The 16,690-nt window shown below is 50.5% G+C and overlaps 10 protein-coding genes across 10 annotated transcripts; 5 read left to right on the forward strand and 5 right to left on the reverse strand.

Annotated features, from left to right (window-relative positions):
- Nucleotides 1–416: 416 nt before the first annotated feature.
- On the reverse strand, nt 417–1,114 carry BDV14DRAFT_24256 (DUF2423 domain-containing protein). The gene is made up of 3 exons (XM_073776361.1): nt 821–1,114; nt 727–765; nt 417–669 (listed from the first exon to the last, which is right to left on the reverse strand). Exons 1-3 carry the CDS (start codon nt 1,002–1,004, stop codon nt 527–529), a joined length of 366 nt encoding a protein of 121 aa, XP_073621790.1. The 5' UTR covers nt 1,005–1,114; the 3' UTR covers nt 417–526.
- Nucleotides 1,115–1,410: 296 nt separating this feature from the next.
- Nucleotides 1,411–5,181, forward strand: BDV14DRAFT_207313 (transport protein particle component-domain-containing protein; the record flags this gene model as incomplete). Its single annotated transcript, XM_073775114.1, has 10 exons — nt 1,411–1,555; nt 1,624–1,842; nt 2,032–2,348; nt 2,411–2,516; nt 2,563–2,788; nt 2,838–3,245; nt 3,769–4,014; nt 4,149–4,266; nt 4,335–4,424; nt 4,492–5,181. The coding sequence occupies 10 exons, from the start codon at nt 1,411–1,413 to the stop codon at nt 4,618–4,620; spliced, it is 2,004 nt and encodes a 667-aa protein (XP_073621791.1). The 3' UTR covers nt 4,621–5,181.
- On the reverse strand, nt 4,509–6,471 carry BDV14DRAFT_207319 (malate dehydrogenase; the record flags this gene model as incomplete). The annotated part of the gene is made up of 8 exons (XM_073775115.1): nt 4,509–5,186; nt 5,252–5,396; nt 5,465–5,549; nt 5,606–5,983; nt 6,054–6,141; nt 6,198–6,308; nt 6,362–6,393; nt 6,459–6,471. The coding sequence occupies 8 exons, from the start codon at nt 6,469–6,471 to the stop codon at nt 5,046–5,048; spliced, it is 993 nt and encodes a 330-aa protein (XP_073621792.1). The 3' UTR covers nt 4,509–5,045.
- A 1,268-nt stretch (nt 6,472–7,739) lies between these two features.
- On the reverse strand, nt 7,740–8,524 carry BDV14DRAFT_194263 (60S ribosomal protein L28; the record flags this gene model as incomplete). Its single annotated transcript, XM_073771902.1, has 5 exons — nt 7,740–7,917; nt 7,991–8,115; nt 8,183–8,206; nt 8,298–8,392; nt 8,473–8,524. 5 exons carry the CDS (start codon nt 8,522–8,524, stop codon nt 7,740–7,742), a joined length of 474 nt encoding a protein of 157 aa, XP_073621793.1.
- A 509-nt stretch (nt 8,525–9,033) lies between these two features.
- BDV14DRAFT_194264 (DUF2015 domain-containing protein) lies at nt 9,034–9,472 on the forward strand (the record flags this gene model as incomplete). The annotated part of the gene is made up of 2 exons (XM_073771903.1): nt 9,034–9,085; nt 9,153–9,472. 2 exons carry the CDS (start codon nt 9,034–9,036, stop codon nt 9,470–9,472), a joined length of 372 nt encoding a protein of 123 aa, XP_073621794.1.
- Nucleotides 9,473–10,086: 614 nt separating this feature from the next.
- On the reverse strand, nt 10,087–11,268 carry BDV14DRAFT_206254 (U2 snRNP complex subunit HSH49; the record flags this gene model as incomplete). Its single annotated transcript, XM_073774884.1, has 3 exons — nt 10,087–10,758; nt 10,816–11,191; nt 11,249–11,268. 3 exons carry the CDS (start codon nt 11,266–11,268, stop codon nt 10,087–10,089), a joined length of 1,068 nt encoding a protein of 355 aa, XP_073621795.1.
- A 237-nt stretch (nt 11,269–11,505) lies between these two features.
- Nucleotides 11,506–12,489, forward strand: BDV14DRAFT_185969 (mitochondrial import receptor subunit TOM7). Its single transcript, XM_073770744.1, has 5 exons — nt 11,506–11,696; nt 11,749–11,795; nt 11,858–11,886; nt 11,950–11,986; nt 12,042–12,489. The coding sequence occupies exons 1-5, from the start codon at nt 11,670–11,672 to the stop codon at nt 12,061–12,063; spliced, it is 162 nt and encodes a 53-aa protein (XP_073621796.1). The 5' UTR covers nt 11,506–11,669; the 3' UTR covers nt 12,064–12,489.
- Nucleotides 12,490–12,607: 118 nt separating this feature from the next.
- Nucleotides 12,608–13,949, forward strand: BDV14DRAFT_24732 (putative mitochondrial folate carrier protein Flx1). The gene is made up of 3 exons (XM_073776364.1): nt 12,608–12,815; nt 12,878–13,144; nt 13,222–13,949. The coding sequence occupies exons 1-3, from the start codon at nt 12,698–12,700 to the stop codon at nt 13,773–13,775; spliced, it is 939 nt and encodes a 312-aa protein (XP_073621797.1). The 5' UTR covers nt 12,608–12,697; the 3' UTR covers nt 13,776–13,949.
- A 243-nt stretch (nt 13,950–14,192) lies between these two features.
- Nucleotides 14,193–15,787, reverse strand: BDV14DRAFT_206257 (uncharacterized protein; the record flags this gene model as incomplete). The annotated part of the gene is made up of 4 exons (XM_073774885.1): nt 14,193–14,531; nt 14,616–14,789; nt 14,851–14,904; nt 14,960–15,787. 4 exons carry the CDS (start codon nt 15,785–15,787, stop codon nt 14,193–14,195), a joined length of 1,395 nt encoding a protein of 464 aa, XP_073621798.1.
- Nucleotides 15,788–15,975: 188 nt separating this feature from the next.
- On the forward strand, nt 15,976–16,548 carry BDV14DRAFT_185974 (uncharacterized protein). The gene is made up of 2 exons (XM_073770745.1): nt 15,976–16,059; nt 16,258–16,548. Exon 2 carries the CDS (start codon nt 16,268–16,270, stop codon nt 16,499–16,501), a length of 234 nt encoding a protein of 77 aa, XP_073621799.1. The 5' UTR covers nt 15,976–16,059; nt 16,258–16,267; the 3' UTR covers nt 16,502–16,548.
- Nucleotides 16,549–16,690: the final 142 nt, after the last annotated feature.

Raw genomic sequence — 16,690 nt, forward strand, 5'->3', positions numbered from 1 at the left:
TCGACATAAAAAAGGAGATGCCGAGGCTTCACCGCCTGCATACTCTGCCTAGGCACCGGTACGACCCACGCTTATCGATAACCTTGTTTTTTTTCGTGATAGTACCCCATTCCACAGCAAAGCATTAGCATAGAGGATGTTGCTACAGGTCCTCCTAAAAAGTGAATGAAGGGTATCTCGATTGTGTTTGATACTGAAACGGCTAATGTAGGTGCCGTAAGATAGCATGGCCGATCTTAAAATTGCAACTTCGCCCGAATCTTTTTCACCTCGAATTGAGGTGAACCTGTTAGCCACTAGAAGCATTATCCAATGTTCCTTCGAACCTGCTTCAAATAGCTGGGTACCAAGGGAACTCGACCGATCGTTTGAGAGCCCAGTCTTTCACAATTATGATGCGACCATGGGCCGAGATTCGTTTTATATCCAAACCGTAACGCAGCGCATACGGCCAGCGGGAACCGATTGAATGACATGATGGTGCGCTTCTCCGTGGATCGCATGGTTAAAGGCGAGATAATATTTTTCACTTCTTCCTCAGAGTTTTCTTCGTCTTTGAAGGGTGAGGTTGGAACACGATCGATGATTTGCTTTTCCTCTGGCGCTTCTGAATTCTTCCCGAACGTTGTGAGCGACCACCGGTAGGCTTCGAAGGATCAACATCCATAGCTAGATAGAAAGCTCAGCATCATGATTTTGAAGGCGTAATTGACCGAATTTCATTACCTTCATTTGGATTCGTCTTGTTGTTCTCCTCCTGTGTGTCTAGTTGTTGTTAGATGGTACCGATGACAACGAGAAGAAAGGTCTGGTCACATACCCATTTTTGTGGCATTTCCATCTGGTTTAGATTCTTCTTGGTGGCTTGGCTTAGGCTGCGCAGCGAGTTCCTGCAACTTTGCTGATAATCTTTCTGTCCGGGCATCGACAGCCGGCCCGAAGACTGTTGAGCGAAGCTTCGCTTTGTTGCGCTTCTGCACACTTGCGCGAACACTCTTTGCCATTTTTGCAAGATCTATAGAGAATCGAAATCTCGAGAACAGAGATGAAGATAGACGTATTTCAAGTCGGTCGGTTGCGGCGAAGTTGATCGTTTGAAAAAAAAGTTTTCCGGCTCGCACCAGGAGTGACCAGGACCAGGGCCACCACTCTAGAATCTCCGAGCCTTATGTCATCCGATTGGAGCCGCCTCTCACCTCCGCGCTGCTCTGCGCGGCAGCCACGAAGTTGATTTGCTGAACCAGCAAGTACAGCGACATTTTCTTGTCTCTATTTCGCCCTCCTATCACTTCAGGGCTGTGATTTGAGATGTCTTTGAATGGAGCTCCCCAGAGAAAGCCTTTCCCCTTGAACTATATCACACAACACTCCGACCATTAACACCGACGACTCGGACATATCGTCCTCACGATGGCCTCTGGCCAGTTGTCTGAGCTCCAGAGCGTGATCGCTTTGATCAAGACCTTGACAAATGCGCAACTGAAGGATATCTTGAGGTTCGAGGGACTGGCAGTTTCGGGAGTGAAAGCCGCTCTTCAGATACGGATCATTGAATGTTTGTACATACTTCCCTGTGCTTTTTGTTTGAAGGGGACCTTATGCTAACGGCTTATTCAATGCCAGCTCTTGAGCGACACTATCAGACGGGCCAGCTCGAACTTTATGACTCCCTCAGGAAATTCATTTATGGCGCCGCACACCGTGCACTGCCTCCGTCCTCGTCGGTACAGCAGTCTGCTCTAGGTCACCAATATCAACACCCTTCGACCAATCAATCCATGCCATCACACCACAGACCCTCGCCGATGGGAATGTCATTACCGTCGCATGGATCTCCCTCTGGTACGAGCCTATGCAGCGCTTTTGCGATTCTGTGTTCTCACGATGGTTTAGGACCTTTGAACTTCAAGGACAGTCCTTTCTATAGGACTCTGAATCAGCTCACACCTACTGTAGAATGTAAAGGTGAGATTTTCAATAAGTAGTCGTTGCCAATATCTTCGAAGAAAGGCCTCTAACAGTATAAAGCAGCGCGGGAACATACCAGAGATAGCGTGGAGCTTAGAATCGTTCTTGACGCAGATATGGCTTCCAGATTATCGACAGACTCCAAGCTACGTATCATGGTATTTTGTGCCGCAGACACTGGTCTCAATCAGTTCACTAAGTCTGATATCGCTTTTCCTCATCAAGTCGAATTGAAAGCGAATCTTGATGAGGTTAAAGCTAATTTGAGAGGACTAAAGAACAAACCCGGTACAACAAGACCAGCAGATATCACAAACTACCTTCGCAAGAAGGCGGGCTATACAAATCACGTTGTGATGACCTATGCTTTGACACAAAAAGTAAGTCAGGAGAATACAAGGGGCTTGCAGTACAAGAGGTCGAGTTAACCGTTGCTTAACAGCGATTTTTTGTTGTTGCGAATTTGGTCGAGTGTACGGCAATCGAAGAGCTCGTGAGAAAGCTAAAACAAAGGAAGACGATAACGAAAGAACAGGTGCTTCAAGAGAGTATGTGACCGATCATATTGCAAAGCACGGCTCTAATTCATATTAGTGAAGAGCAAGGCTCAAGATGCGGACATAGTTGCGACATCAACTGTGATGTCACTCAAATGTCCTCTTTCGACCCAACGAATACAGGTGCCGTGTCGCTCAGTGCTATGTACGCATAACCAGTGCTTTGATGCGGCATCATTCCTCCAGTTGCAGGAGCAAGCACCTACTTGGACCTGCCCAGTTTGCGCAAAGGCAACGAGCTACGAGTCCCTCAATGTTGACCAGTAAGTTTCTCCTTGATATTCCCTCTCAATCCGTTATCTAATCGTATAGGTACGTTGACGACATTCTCCACTCAACTCCAGTCAATATGGAACAAGTCACTATAGAGCCGAATGGCCGATGGTTCACTCCCCAGGATGAAGCAGTAGCAGCAGCAGGGACCGGTGGCGTAACACCTGGGACTGACGACGATGAGTTGATTGAAATCAGAGAACCCGGAATTACGCCTGTTAAACAAGAACCCGCGGTACTTGACTTGTTTCAGCAAACACCAGCCAGGTCGCGGGAGCAGTCCTCTGCGTGGTCGACGAACAAACGGCCAGCCCCTGTAATTGATCTAACCGGAAGCGATGAGGATGATGACGACGACGGGTCTCCAGTAAGACCGCCTAAGAGACAAGCCGTCAACCTCCCTCGACCTCTACCCCGACATGATCCTCGAAGCCCATATAGGGCCCCGTATTCTCTTCCGACATTCACTACAGACTGACGGTTACCCTTTAGAAGGCAGACAAGCTCGCAGTGCATAATACAGGAGCGATGCATTTTCAGCGGAGTCATGGAGTCATTTATATGGGTGTTCAGAGGACAAATGCATCAGAAGTGATTTGGGCTTTGGGACATGGGGTAGGTTAACAATTTAGCAACATAAATCAGTATATTATTCCAGAATGTACTTCCTCCGCTAGCGTCTAGGCTAAAATCAGACGAGTTTTGCGTCGTAAGAATTTACTGTTTGCAATACATCCCAAATGCTTTTGATCTGGGTTATCGTCAAGGGCCGCTAATATCCCGAGCGGCCTCTGGTCCTTGGAAATCCAAATGCGTCCCTACTCCGCAACAACACACAGATTACCCAACTCACGAGTTCATGTAGGTATGGTTTGCTAGTGCCGTTGAATCTGTGATATCGGCCGCTCTTCATTCCCGACACCTCAATCGCATCATCAACGACCCTTTCCCGCGCCTATTCCCCGATAAGCCGCCCGCCAACGACCATGTCGTTCGATGCGTCCAGCACAACCCCCAATGTTTCCGATCCCCGAGACCGTCTAGTCGGCGCGTCATGTTTAGATTTCCTCCTCATCGAGCTCGTCCCAATGGCCGAGCGTATAGCCAAAGACCTCGCGGCAGAAGACAGACTACTCGATGACGAGGAGACCAAAGAAACGGCGTTCTTTCGCCTCGAATCACTTGGCTATAGAGTCGGACAAGGTCTTGCAGAACGGTACGCAGTGGTATCTTGACGGTTCTACCTCTTTATTTTTGATGAGGGGGTCCTTGGCCCGAGGAACATCGTGACAAAAGGTCCTTGTGCTTGAAGTCCCACCATGCTGATATACGCTTCTCGCACTATGGTAGATTCTCTCGAGACCGGCCGCGATTTGCAGACAACCTAGATGTTATCAAGTTCCTCTGCAAAGACTTGTGGACGACCCTGTTCAAGAAGCAGATCGATAACCTAAAGACGAACCACCGTGTGAGTGTTACTTGGCTGCTCCGATGGCATACTCAAAGAAGCTGCAGCTGATGACATGGTACTACTAGGGTGTATATGTTCTGACAGACAACTCTTTCCGGCCCTTTGCGCGGATGAGCATGGCCGTGAGGGGTGAAGCTGTGTCTATGGCGCAGGCGGTAAGACAAACCGTGCCAGCTATACACCAAACCCGCTGAGAACTGGCCATACTAATTAGAACCTTAGTACCTGTGGTTTCCATGTGGTGTCATCCGTGGTGCACTGTCGAACTTGGGTATCCATACGACTGTCCAAGCTGAGACTACGGAGCTTCCCGGCGCCACCTTCCAAATCAAAACAATCAACAAACCGTGATGATAAACTACGAATGACTTACCGGCTCGAACGGTTCACATTCAGCTATGGAGCTTCTGGACGCCTGGAGCGGCAATATGGCCTATTCCTGATGCAAGCCATCAGCTCTGCCTCGAAAGGTGGCCTACGCGCTGTATGGAGATGCGAAGAGATATTCTGTCTTTGGTCTGCATTGTTTCCGTAACTTTCTTGCAGGTCTGACTGGACTATTCATTCCCATCTCGAGCCTTGCGTCTCCATATTATTCTTTAATGATTCAGAGCCTATCTTTCCCAAATACCATCAATTAGCGAAGCTCTTTCAATGACGGCAGTCTTGAATAGACCACCGAAAACAAGTCTTGGTGGGAACAGGAATGCGAGAAGCATACAATGACCGACCAATACATGGGAGAGTCCTGGGAGTGGTGAGCGGGGCGGGCGCGTTTACTTTGGTGGAGGGCTCAGGGCGAATTCAACACCCTTGCTGATGTTGCCCTGGAGGCCCTTGATAGCAACCTCAAGCAGCTTCTTCTCGCCGTCGGTGACGCCTTCTAGAATGTTGATGGCCTTCTGAACACCGTTGGGCTATGTATAGCGTTAGCATGTCGCGACGGAACTAGACGTTTGATTCATCAAATTCAAATACTCACTCCGAGTTCAATGGGGGTCGAGAAGAAGTCAACACCTGTGGCCTTGGCGAGTTCCTCACCTCCGGGAACACCGGGCAGGTAGACGTAGCTAGGTTCCACGATGCCAGACTGACCCTTGGCCGCCTTTAGGACGCTCTCCGCAAACCTAGTTCAAAGTCAGACTTTGAGCATGGCGATGCAATATAGACGGGATATCATAGGTAGGACTCATACCTAAAACCGGCGAAGGCCATGGACAGCGTGGCAGAACCGGCACCATCCTTAGCCTTGACAACCTCATCACCACCGAATTGAACGCCTGGGAAGTCAGTAAGACACGGCCATGTTGACATTAAGCTCCGACTGAACACTCACGGTTGACCAGAGCATCGTATTTGTCTGCAGGGACCTGGAAGGAAGGAGAAACCTTGCTGAAGAGAGGGACGATAGTCTCGCCAGAGTGACCACCGACAACAGGGACAGTGACAGTGGAGGGATCCTTTTGACCAGAGAATTCCTGGGTAAAGGTCTCAGCACGTACAACATCCAAGGTGGTGACACCAAAGAGACGTGTAGGGTCAAAGACGCCAGCGGCTTTGAGGACCTCGGCAGCGATTGGAACAGTGGAATTAACGGGGTTAGAGATGACGAGGATGAAGGCCTTGGGGCTGTATTCGGCGATGCCCTTGACAAGATCGCGGACAATTCCGGCGTTGATCTTGAAGAGATCATCTCGGGTCATGCCAGGCTTGCCTAGACGGTCAAGGCATTAGTGCGACTGCTGTGGAAGGGCTGAAGAGATATGATGACCGGGTAAACCCACGAGGAATTCCAGCAGGGATCACGACAATGTCAGTGCCGCTCAGAGCCTGCTTCAGACCGTCATCCTTGGGCAAGTAGCCGGAGATTTTCTGTTATATATGTTAACCCTCCGACCACCAGCACTTTTTGTACAGGCTTAACGTACGGCAACGGAAGAGATGTGTGAAAGATCGGCAGCGACACCGGGGGTGTTGACAACATCGTAAAGAGCAAGCTCGTCGATGAGAGGAGAGGTCTTGAGGAGGAGGGAAAGAGGCTAGAGGCATCGGTTAGAGAGGCGTCTGAAAGGTAGAGAGCGGTAGTACAGACCTGGCCAATGCCACCAGAGGCTCCGAGAACAGCTAGAACAAACCGTTAGTGAGATCGGAGCACTTAATTGAGGAGCTATGGTATGCAAGTAACCTACCAGCCTTAACCATTGCGTAAAGAGGAGGGGTTGTTGATGCTGAAAGACGAGGGGTCAGAATAAGGTGAGATGGAGGGGAGAGGGGAAGTAAGCGGACAGGAAGGTTGCTGGATGATAAAGGGATGGACCCAGAACTAAGAAGACAGATGATGGGGAAGAAGGACAGATCTGGAGACGGAGCGAGGCCGAACTGCTGCTGGAGGGGCAGATGAGGGGTAACGCTCTGGGTGGGACGAGCAAGGAACAGCTAGTCAGCAAGTACCTACTGAGAACTTACTCCGGTGAGAGAGCTTGGTTGAGGTGAGCCAGATTGGGATGACCGGCGGTTCGAAAACGTAACAGAAAGGACCGAGAGAAGGTGCTTGTGGTTGCTGCTGATGCTCCTCTCAGCTCTTTAAGTAGTAAGCTGGGCTAGATACGTGCTTGCTGTCTGCACCATCACATGTGGGGAGTTGCTCCCCCGTTCCGGCTGCCAGAGACACTGCGCGGTATGGGTCCGGAAGGCCGCAAATAGTACAACCAATATTAGACTTATCTGTCTAGTTGGACTCGCACAGACTAAGCTATACCAATATCGCAACCATCATCTTGCACAGCACACGGGTCTCCGCCGGCACCTGGATTGGTACGGTTGCCGCACCATGACTGTGCCAGCGTCAACTTGAATCCCAGTGCAGCCTTGCCCTAATCCAACTCGCAACGACGGATGTGCGGACACCGTCTACTCCCGTTCTCTCCAGGTCCCGTCATCCCGACGATTTTCGTCATCTGTATAGCCGCTGACAGGGACAGTACCGGGTTTGCCCATGGACCACAGCGGATTCGGGAAAAGGCGGGTATCGAAATCTCCCAGCGGCGAATGGATGGCGGCATCACGTCCGTAAGTTCACTACTTCCACTTGCTTCGGACCGACAAACGGCAGTAAGCCTATGATGCATCCAGGGTTCAGAGGCCATGTAATTCAGGACAGTGGCTTTCAACAGAGCGCGACTACATCTACAGCACTCAGGCAAATTATTTTGCCGTCGCTTCAAGACTTGTTCTCCCCATGTGACTCACGTCCCATTGTACAGCGTTTATGCTTTGAAAAGGGTTTTCTTTGATTTTTTTTTGATATCCCTTTCCCCGATCCCAGTTACGGGACCAACTGTCGCGGAGTGAACCAATAGCAGATAATCATTGCTAGATTACATGGACGTCACCTCCCGCTGATCGGCATTATGCCAGTGTATCGAACTTGCAACATCTCATTCTCAATCCTTTGCCCCAGTCGCACAGGTTTAAGCAGACTCCTGCTCAGCGGCCTTGCGGGCCTGGGCACCACGGGGCTTGCGGGCAGGGGTCTCCTTCTTGGCCTTCTGGGAGCGGCGGATGGCGCTCACACGGGCAACAGCGTCTTGACGGAGGTCGGCACGGTAGTTGCCCTTAGCGGTCTTGTCGGCAACACCCTTGTAGATCCTATACGTAGTGGCAAACCACCAAGTCAGCCATCCATTCAACTCGAACAACTGCCAACCCTGGTTTTCCTTACTTGCGGTTGGAGGCGCCGGGGCCGTAGGTGACGGTAGTGAGGCTCTTAGCGGGCTGCTGAGCGGTGTTGGGCTTCTTGGTGTAGGTAACGACACCACCGTTCTCAGTGGGCTGGACACCAACGGCCTGTCATTGCTGGTCAGTATTCTATCCTTGCGTAGAGCATATCATCGAGATCAACTGGCAAGTCTACCTTGGTGTTGGCGTAACCGGCGTACTATATGATTGACAGGTCCATCGTTAGCCACTGTTGGCTTGAATTTGTTACAGAAAAAAGGTAGATTAAGGATTTCGGGGACTCGGCGTACCTTGAAAGAGTGCTTGTTCAGCACGTTGAGGGGATCGCGAGAGAGCTGAACACCGCCATTGCTGTTACGCTTGACCAGGTAAGAGTTCTGGTTGCCTATACAGGTTCTCTTGAATTAGCCTCCTATGCCACCATGGAGCCACAGATCGCAATTGCGCAAATTGTCGAGGACGTACGGGTGAGCTGCCAGACGAGGTCGCTGGAGACGTTTGATCTTTCGGCGGCCATTGTGAAGGGTGTATCTGGAGTTGAAGATTGAAAACACAGATCGAGTTCGTCGCAAGTCCGTTTATTTCCTAGCTTGGGGCGTCTGGAATCCGTCGATGATTGTGCGCCAACAATGCCAAGAGTGACGTCCGGGAGGCTCGCTAAGCGTTCTGATTCAGGAATAGTGTTGTCGCCTGAAACTCAAGCCTGGATTCCAAGGCGGCAACAGAGTACCGAACTCATTCAACTGTTCCGGGTGCACGGTCCACGAAACCGGTTCCGCAGCCTTCCAGCGGATCTAGGTAACGACCATTGCGCCTCGTTTCTGGTCAGCGTTGCTCGTTCTCTTCCTAGATGCCATAAATGTTGCCATCGGTGGCCGACTCGCGTCAACCCGGCGACAACTGCGCTACTGACCGTTATTAAGTGTCGACATACACGACTTAGCCAGCCCGCAAACTGCTTCCTGCAGCCATATCATTCCTTAAGTGATATCACTACCGACCATCACTTGATTATCACACAGCATCATGACCTACTTTTTCTACTTTCTAGCCTTGTTTGTCGGGATATGTGGTACTGGTGCGTTATCTGAAACAATCATTGCCACGGCTCCGGAGTCACTAGTCTAACGTACACTACTCAACAGCACTCTATCTTACTCGCTCCCGATGGCTACCACTTCTGCCTGTTCCTGACCATATATATCATCGATTACCATCGAGTTTCACCGGCGACATAGCAGCAGGGCTCACGTCCTCTGACTTTGACATATCCTCCAATGTCGAAAATGGCGACCAAAGAGCCGGGCTCGATGCTCGTGGCAAGCGCGAGGTTTTGAATATCATGAGGCGCCAGGGTGTTGATTTCGATGAAGCTCGCCGCATTTATACCGAGCAGAGGTTCGCCAAAAACAATATCGGTCCTGATGGCCGGCCCAGGGACCCGAAATTTGTATCATTCTCGTAACGAGCTGGATGGTCCCCTACTTGCTTCCATTCTTTTGGCTCTGGCTTGTCGCGCTGTCAATTTCTGTTCTTTTCTTAGCTTATCAAGTAATGCATTTTCATTGTTCTGGCACAGCCTTCCAGGAAGCCTTGGTCTTACATATTGCGTAATCACCGGACGCAATGGATGCCTAGGTACTACGTTTGTTCGTTGTTGATGTAGGGTCCCTGTAGGGACTCGCGTTGATTATGAAATTGCTTACGAAATTCGATACTCAAGAAATCGTAGACCCATTACATTCACCCCTACCGAGGAGCTTGGTACACGTACAGGTTCACTATTCAGTGAATTGGAAAATAGATCATTGACGAGACATGATGTTACAAGTCGCTCCATTCCAGTAGTTGCAGGTGACATAAAACCTGACAGGTGGTATGCGCGAAATCGCAGAGCCAGGGCTTTTGAGAAGCGCATGCTCTACCGAAGTGCGCTAGGCTGCCGAAGGTATTGTGGCTCGATTCTGTAGGCGGCTTTGAGATCTGGTCCGTTCTTCGGGCTCGCGGTACTTGTGCACAAGTATACCACGCTTTTCGTTTTCAAGATAGATAGGTTCATTGAACTCGGATTCATGAACCTCACCGTCCCCGGCCATAGGCTGGCTGCTGGAATCCAGGGGGCAATGGAGGCGGTGGGCCGGCGTTTCCAGGAGGCCCAAAGCCTGGGGGCGCGAAGCCTGGGGGAGGAGCAGCCTGAGGCGGGAATGGCGCTGGCTGACCAGGATTGCTAAACCCTGGAGGAAGGAAAGCTTGCGGACCTCCGTACCCAGCCTGTGAGGGTGGAGGCCGGGCTGGGAGGCCTGGATGGTGAGCTGCCAGCGGGGGAGGTGGACCAGGTCGGGCCATAGGTTGTTGAGGAGCAATATTGGGCGGGAAACCGACAGGTTGCGGCGGAGGCACTGGTCCTCTTCCCATGCCTTGGTCTGGTGGCCCCGTACTGATGGGTCGTGAGGGATCGCCATTTGCCACTGCACCCGGTACGATAGGCGTCGTTGGCGTTGGAAATTGCGGTGGGATATTTTGCGTCGGCGGTCGCACATTATGCTTGCGAGCCTGCGCGGCCAACATTCGCTCTGCCTGATCACCGTGCCTTTCGCCCTTTCCGTCCTTCTTGTAGGCATATTGCACGGAGACCTGCTTGTTCATGAGATACTGGCCGTTCATGTTAGCGATGGCGGCATCCGAAGATTCGAAGTCAGCAAATGACACAAATCCGTATCCTTTAGACAGATTGCTGTCATCTCTCGCGACCTATACTTTGAATTAGTATCCCGGTCAAACAGAGCGAGACGAGGGAATTGCGAATACCTTCGGTAAGTTGACCAGATTGCCAAAACGGCTAAACGTGTCATAGAGAACTTGTTCTGTAACCATAGGGTCCAAGTTGCCAACGAATAGTTCGGCTCCAATTTCCACTGACTTCTGCTTATCAGCTGAAGCTTTATTGACGCGTATGGGCTTTCCGTATAGACGGATCCCGTTCATGATTCGTGAGGCGTATTCCGCATCCTCTTCGCTAATGAACTCGACGAAACCATACCCTTGGTGAGATTGCGTGACTCGATCTTTCGGCAGGTGAACGTTAACGATGCGCCCTGCCTGCAGCATGAGCTCCCATACCAGGCTGTCGGAGACCCGTTCGTCAAGATTTCCGATGTAAACGGTGGCCTCTTTATCTTGCTCCCTGTTTGCGAGTTAACTGCCGATCTGATATAGCAGAGTAACGGTGACTTTCGCGCACCAATGCCTTGCGCCTGACATAGCGCCGACTGTTCTTTCGCTACTGCTTCAATGAAGTCGAGCAATGGGTTGAAAAAGGTCGCGACGTAGGAAACACCTAAATCTCAGCTTGGGGGACGGCGGAGCGCACAGAGATTTTCTAGGAAACAAAGGACCGATGGTAGAGTAAAAGTAATATAACCTTGTAGGAAAAGCAATGAGGAGGTGATCTTGGATTCGCGAAGAAGTTGGGGAGATGCGTTATCGGCCGCGGTGGCTCGCGCAGTACCTAAGGTAGTCTCGCAAGCTCCCGAAAACTTTGAGATTCACTCTCTCCGCCTTCAACCTTGCTCAACTCAACCACCTTTCGTCCCACGCAGCTTGACACTTACTTCCAACGTTTTCTCTTATTCCAAGCGTGTGCGCACAGTATCACAATAATAATGGCTCAATTCTCCGAGGAAACCAAGGTAAGCTGTTCACTCCGCCGCTGTCATGATACGCCCGGCTCACCCGAAATAGGAACGCATCTCCAAGGTCATCGACGTTTCTCGAGTCGCTGTGCACTAGTAAGAACTCCGCGGTGCTTCGATTCCAGCTTGATTACATGCTCACGATTTTGCAACTGCAGTGGATATTTGCCTCTGATTCTCTACCTCGGTATGATACTTGTCGTTTGAGCCAAATTTCATGCCGAACATTGTTGCTGATGACCTTCCACAGGCTACACCTACAGTGACCCTAGACCATCTCTCTTCAAGTACTTATCACGAAGGCACTCATCGAGAACTTCATCCCGCTAACTCACCGAACAGGCTGTTCTCGCCGCTTGCTTAAACCCAACGAGTCCTACGGAGAAATTGTCACGAACATCACATACTCGCACTCGTCAGTTTGAGCCGCCTTTTTGTGCTCTTTAATCACATGAATTGGGGATCAAGAACAAATGAGCATGTGTCCTATCAACTTCATAGTGGATGTCCATGGCTGGACGTCCCTCTACATGTATTCATAATCACTTTGGATTTCATTATGTTGGCATCGGTTAATTAGATCATTCGGTCTGTTCTATGTTCAATGTGTCGTACTCAGTATATCTCAATTAGTTCTGGTTTAATCCACATGCTTTGCACAGTCAACGAGGCGGAGTTCGATAGTGCTCCTGAAGTAATGAGCTCGGAGCGTCCAGGAACACAACAGGAAGCATTAGCTAGAAGTTATTCTCACCTATCAAGATATACGAGGTCGCATAGTCAGGTTAGCAAATGATAATACCTATACATTGTGTTACCATCATCTTGTCCCAAACCCGACTCCATACGGTAGCTGGGTTCCTCATATAGTACGATTCGCACGCCAAGGCGGACTCCGACGGAGCGAGCAAGAAAGTTCGATCAAGACAAAAGCCTCAAATAGACACTGTATCCCACCAAGCACACCCCTCACGCAATCTCCGGCTTCCAAAAGGTTCATGACTGGCAAGGATGGCTTGTCGTCATCCGTGGTGGAAACCATAGCGGGTTTCACGGCAGGCATAGCAACCACACTCTGTCTGCATCCGCTGGACTTGATCAAGACTCGGCTTCAAGGTACCTGCACTTCCCACGCTGAGACCCTTGTTCTAGCGGATCTAACCTTAGATTTAACCCAGTTGATCGAGGTCCATCGTCTCGGGTCGGTGGTTCTCTCCGGATAATCCGCGAAATATTCCACAATGAAGGCGGATTCGCCGCATTCTACCGCGGGCTAACGCCCAATATCATCGGCAATTCCTCGAGCTGGGCGCTCTACTTTCTCTTCTACGGGAATGTCAAGGATGTGATTGGGCTATGGCGCTCACAGAAGGACCTATATAGTGAGAAACAACAGGGGGGGCTGCTCACATCCTCCGATTATTTCGTCGCCTCGGGCTTTGCAGGTACGTACCGATTCAAATTACAGTCCCTGAAGCGAATGAAAGAATTTGAAGTGCTAACAGGTATGGCTTTGGAATAGGAATCCTAACATCTGTCTTGACGAACCCCATCTGGGTTATCAAAACCCGTATGCTAGCCACGGGCTCCAATTCCCCTGGCGCATACACGTCATTCACAACTGGCACGAAGCAGATATACCGCTTGGAGGGCATCTCAGGGTTCTATCGCGGGTTGGCACCGTCGTTATTCGGCGTCAGCCATGGTGCGCTACAGTTCATGGCGTATGAGAGACTCAAATTATACCGGTCCAACTTGCAGTCATTAGGCGGGGGTAAACGAGACCTCAACAACGTGGATTTCCTCATGATCTCAAGCGTTTCGAAGATATTTGCGGGCTCAATAACGTACCCGTACCAAGTGCTTCGGTCGCGGCTGCAGACGTATGATGCTCATCTTGCGTACAAGGGGCTTTTCGATGTGGTTGCGCAAATATGGGCCAAGGAGGGGTTTGCCGGATTCTATAAGGGCCTTGGTCCGAACTTGTTTCGCGTTTTGCCCAGCGCTTGGGTCACTTTCCTGGTCTATGAGAATACTCGGGCATTCCTGCCAAAATTTACAGCATCAACTCCTTGATCAGACGGGCAAGGTCAAGCGCAGTTGGAATGGATTTTGGTTATCGTGGTGAATGTTGGTCAAGACCTACCGGACAACTCTTACTGCATTTGTCGTCAATGCTGGAAGACGAAGAGATGCAACTTCCCCAACCGCCAACTGAAGCTAAAGAGCATGTCCGGCCACCCTTCTACATCTTTGTAAAATACATACCATGCGTCATCCGAACGAACCAGACTTGCACGTCCTCGTCTATACAAAACTCTAATTATATATCTAATCATCGTACATCCGCTATAGGGTGTATACAATCAACGAAAACAACAGCACGAACGTTGTTGAGAATTTCGAACATGGTATCTTAGTAACATGGAACAACTTTGTTCAAATCACAGTCGCAAGAACGAATCAAAACCAAAGCACAAGAAAGCCATACACCTATTGATCGCGCTTCTCAATATAGTATGGTTCCACCTCGTCCTCTTCACTACTAGACGCACCCGTGTAAACGGACGAGCCCTCGTAGCTTCCACGGGGGGCTTGGTCTTCGGCACTCGACCGCCGCCGCACAGCACCACCTATACCCGATTTAGAAGACGGGGAGATCCTGCGATCTTTCCCACGTCCCTTGATACCCTTGTTGCTATTCTTGTATAATGTCGCGAAGTATTCCCACAACTTCCGATCTTGCGGGTTCATGTGATCGCCGTCGACTACCTCGGAGAACTTTAGGGTAAGTTTTCGCAGCGCTGCTCCGTGGAACTTGTTCTGGTGTGACTGCGAGGGAAAAAAAAAAAAAAAAAACCAGTTAGCTAAATTTGTGCCGCAGTTCGAGAGGTTGTCGATAGTGATCCTACTCACTTTGAGGTTTCCAAGCTGCGTGAAGTGCTTCCCGCAGTCCTCTAAGAGGCAGGTAAATGGTTTCACCTGCTCGTGAGTGATCTTATGAGCGCGAACGTTCCCTCGCTGGGCGAACTTCTTATCGCACTGATCGCAGGTAAAGGGCTTTTCTCCTGTGTGGCGCCTTTGATGAGTCTATATACCATGCAACGCGTTAGTTGGCGATCTCTCCTTAAGTTATGACAGAAGCGCTTACTTTGAGGTTTCCTAACTGCGAAAATCGTTGTCCGCATGATGGCTCCTTGCAGACCTAGGCATGGTTAGCGGCGTGCCTTGTTGTAAGACTGGCATTATTGTCCACCCACAAATGGCTTGTCTCCGGTATGGGCTCTCGTGTGAATATCCAGATGAGTCTTCTGGGCGAAACTCTTTCCACAATGTGGCAGGGTGCAGATATACTTTCGCTTCTTCCCCGAGCGGGACTGGGGCTCGTCCACAAGCATCGGCCGACGAGCGTTAGCAACTGGCGGTGTCATGTAAGGCTGAGAGTAACCATTGCTCCCGCTATGTGGCAACTGCTGAAACGGTGGTAGTGACTGCATAGTTGTTGGTGCCGGCTGCGCAGGTGAGGGTCCCTTGGCTTGTATTGCTTTCATCAGGACGTCAACCTCCGTTGAGAACTCGATCTCGGCGGAACTCTTCCCTGTATCGGGTGCGCCGCTGGTCGTGGGTACGGCGGTCGACGGAATAGGTTGGGACTCAGGGTTATGTTCGGCTTTGAGCAAGGGCTCCCTCGGCACCCTGTTGACGGCGTTCTTGGCTGGTCGAATATTCGGAATCTGCTGGATCGGCGGCGGCTCAGAAGCTAGACGCAGTGACTGCGCATGAAGCGGCTGATTGGGGACGAAGAACTGCTGGTAGCCGGGGTGATGGTGGTGTTGGGGATGGTGATGGCTCTGTTGTTGCGGCGCCGGGGCCGACTGCTGATGGTGGTGATGGTGGTTACTGAGCGGATGGCTGAAGCCATATGAAGCAGCTGGTGGTGGTTGGTGGTATGGTAACGGAAAAGAGGCTGTTGTCGGGTTTGTATAGAAGAAATTATGGCTGAGGCCGGGGTTCATCATCCGCCGGGGCGCAACAGCGCCGACAGCGTGGCCGGGAAACTCGTATGACACCGGTTCTGCGGTCTCCATTGCGGCAACTCAGCCAGAGCTCACTACTTCTCAAGCCAATGCTTCAGGCTGCAGTCCAGTTCTCGTTCTGATGGGGTTGTCGAGAGAATGTGTGCGGATGAGGTGTGAGAAATGCTCGATCTGAGATTGATGTCAGCCATCACACTGATGCCTCAAACTATATAGTTATGAGGCTGGATACGCCTTACAGTCAACAAGCCCCTGCAGAATGCCCGGCGTTCTTTCTCGCCTGCTTTGCTTTTTCCGTACCAGTCTCGCGGGTTTGGGATACTCTGCAGAAAATTGAGAGGTGTGAGTTGAACTCGGCGAACGCTGGGCTTTGGATCGAAGAAGCAAATCGAACGGGAACAAGCAAATAAGATATAGGATCTAAAGCCAATATCAAGGGCAAGATCCAGGATGAACCAGATCTTCAGAAACAAGCATGTAATATCTTCACGAAGCACAAAGAGGAACCAGGGGGACCCCACTCGACGGGCGATGCGCCAGGCTAGATATATAAGACTAACGATGTCAAGGCAAGCAAGAAGTACCAACGAGGAGGAGAGGATTGGCAGTAGCAGCAGTGACAGACTGACAGTAGCAACAACGAGGACTGGAATATCTGATCTGAAGGTGATCCCGACACTGGGGATCACTAGTAATAAGCAAATACGATCCACTGGATTTAATCTATCTTGTTTATCCCTGTGGTCAGAAAATCGAATAAGATAATTCGAAATCGAAAAAAAAGAAATTAATATTTACTTTTTCGTTGGTTCCTTGCACGCTTGACCTGACGCTACTAATGGCGGCGATCTAGAACGAGATATAGATACTCCGTCCATCGCGCCCTCTATTTTTTATTTTATTTTTGCTTATCCGCCTCTTCCTTCCGGTGTCCCAGAGCAGTGGAAGCAGCGG

This window comes from Aspergillus stella-maris (assembly GCF_047715825.1).
Source record: "Aspergillus stella-maris strain CBS 113639 unplaced genomic scaffold BDV14scaffold_128, whole genome shotgun sequence".
Taxonomy (NCBI): Eukaryota; Fungi; Ascomycota; class Eurotiomycetes; order Eurotiales; family Aspergillaceae; genus Aspergillus; species Aspergillus stella-maris.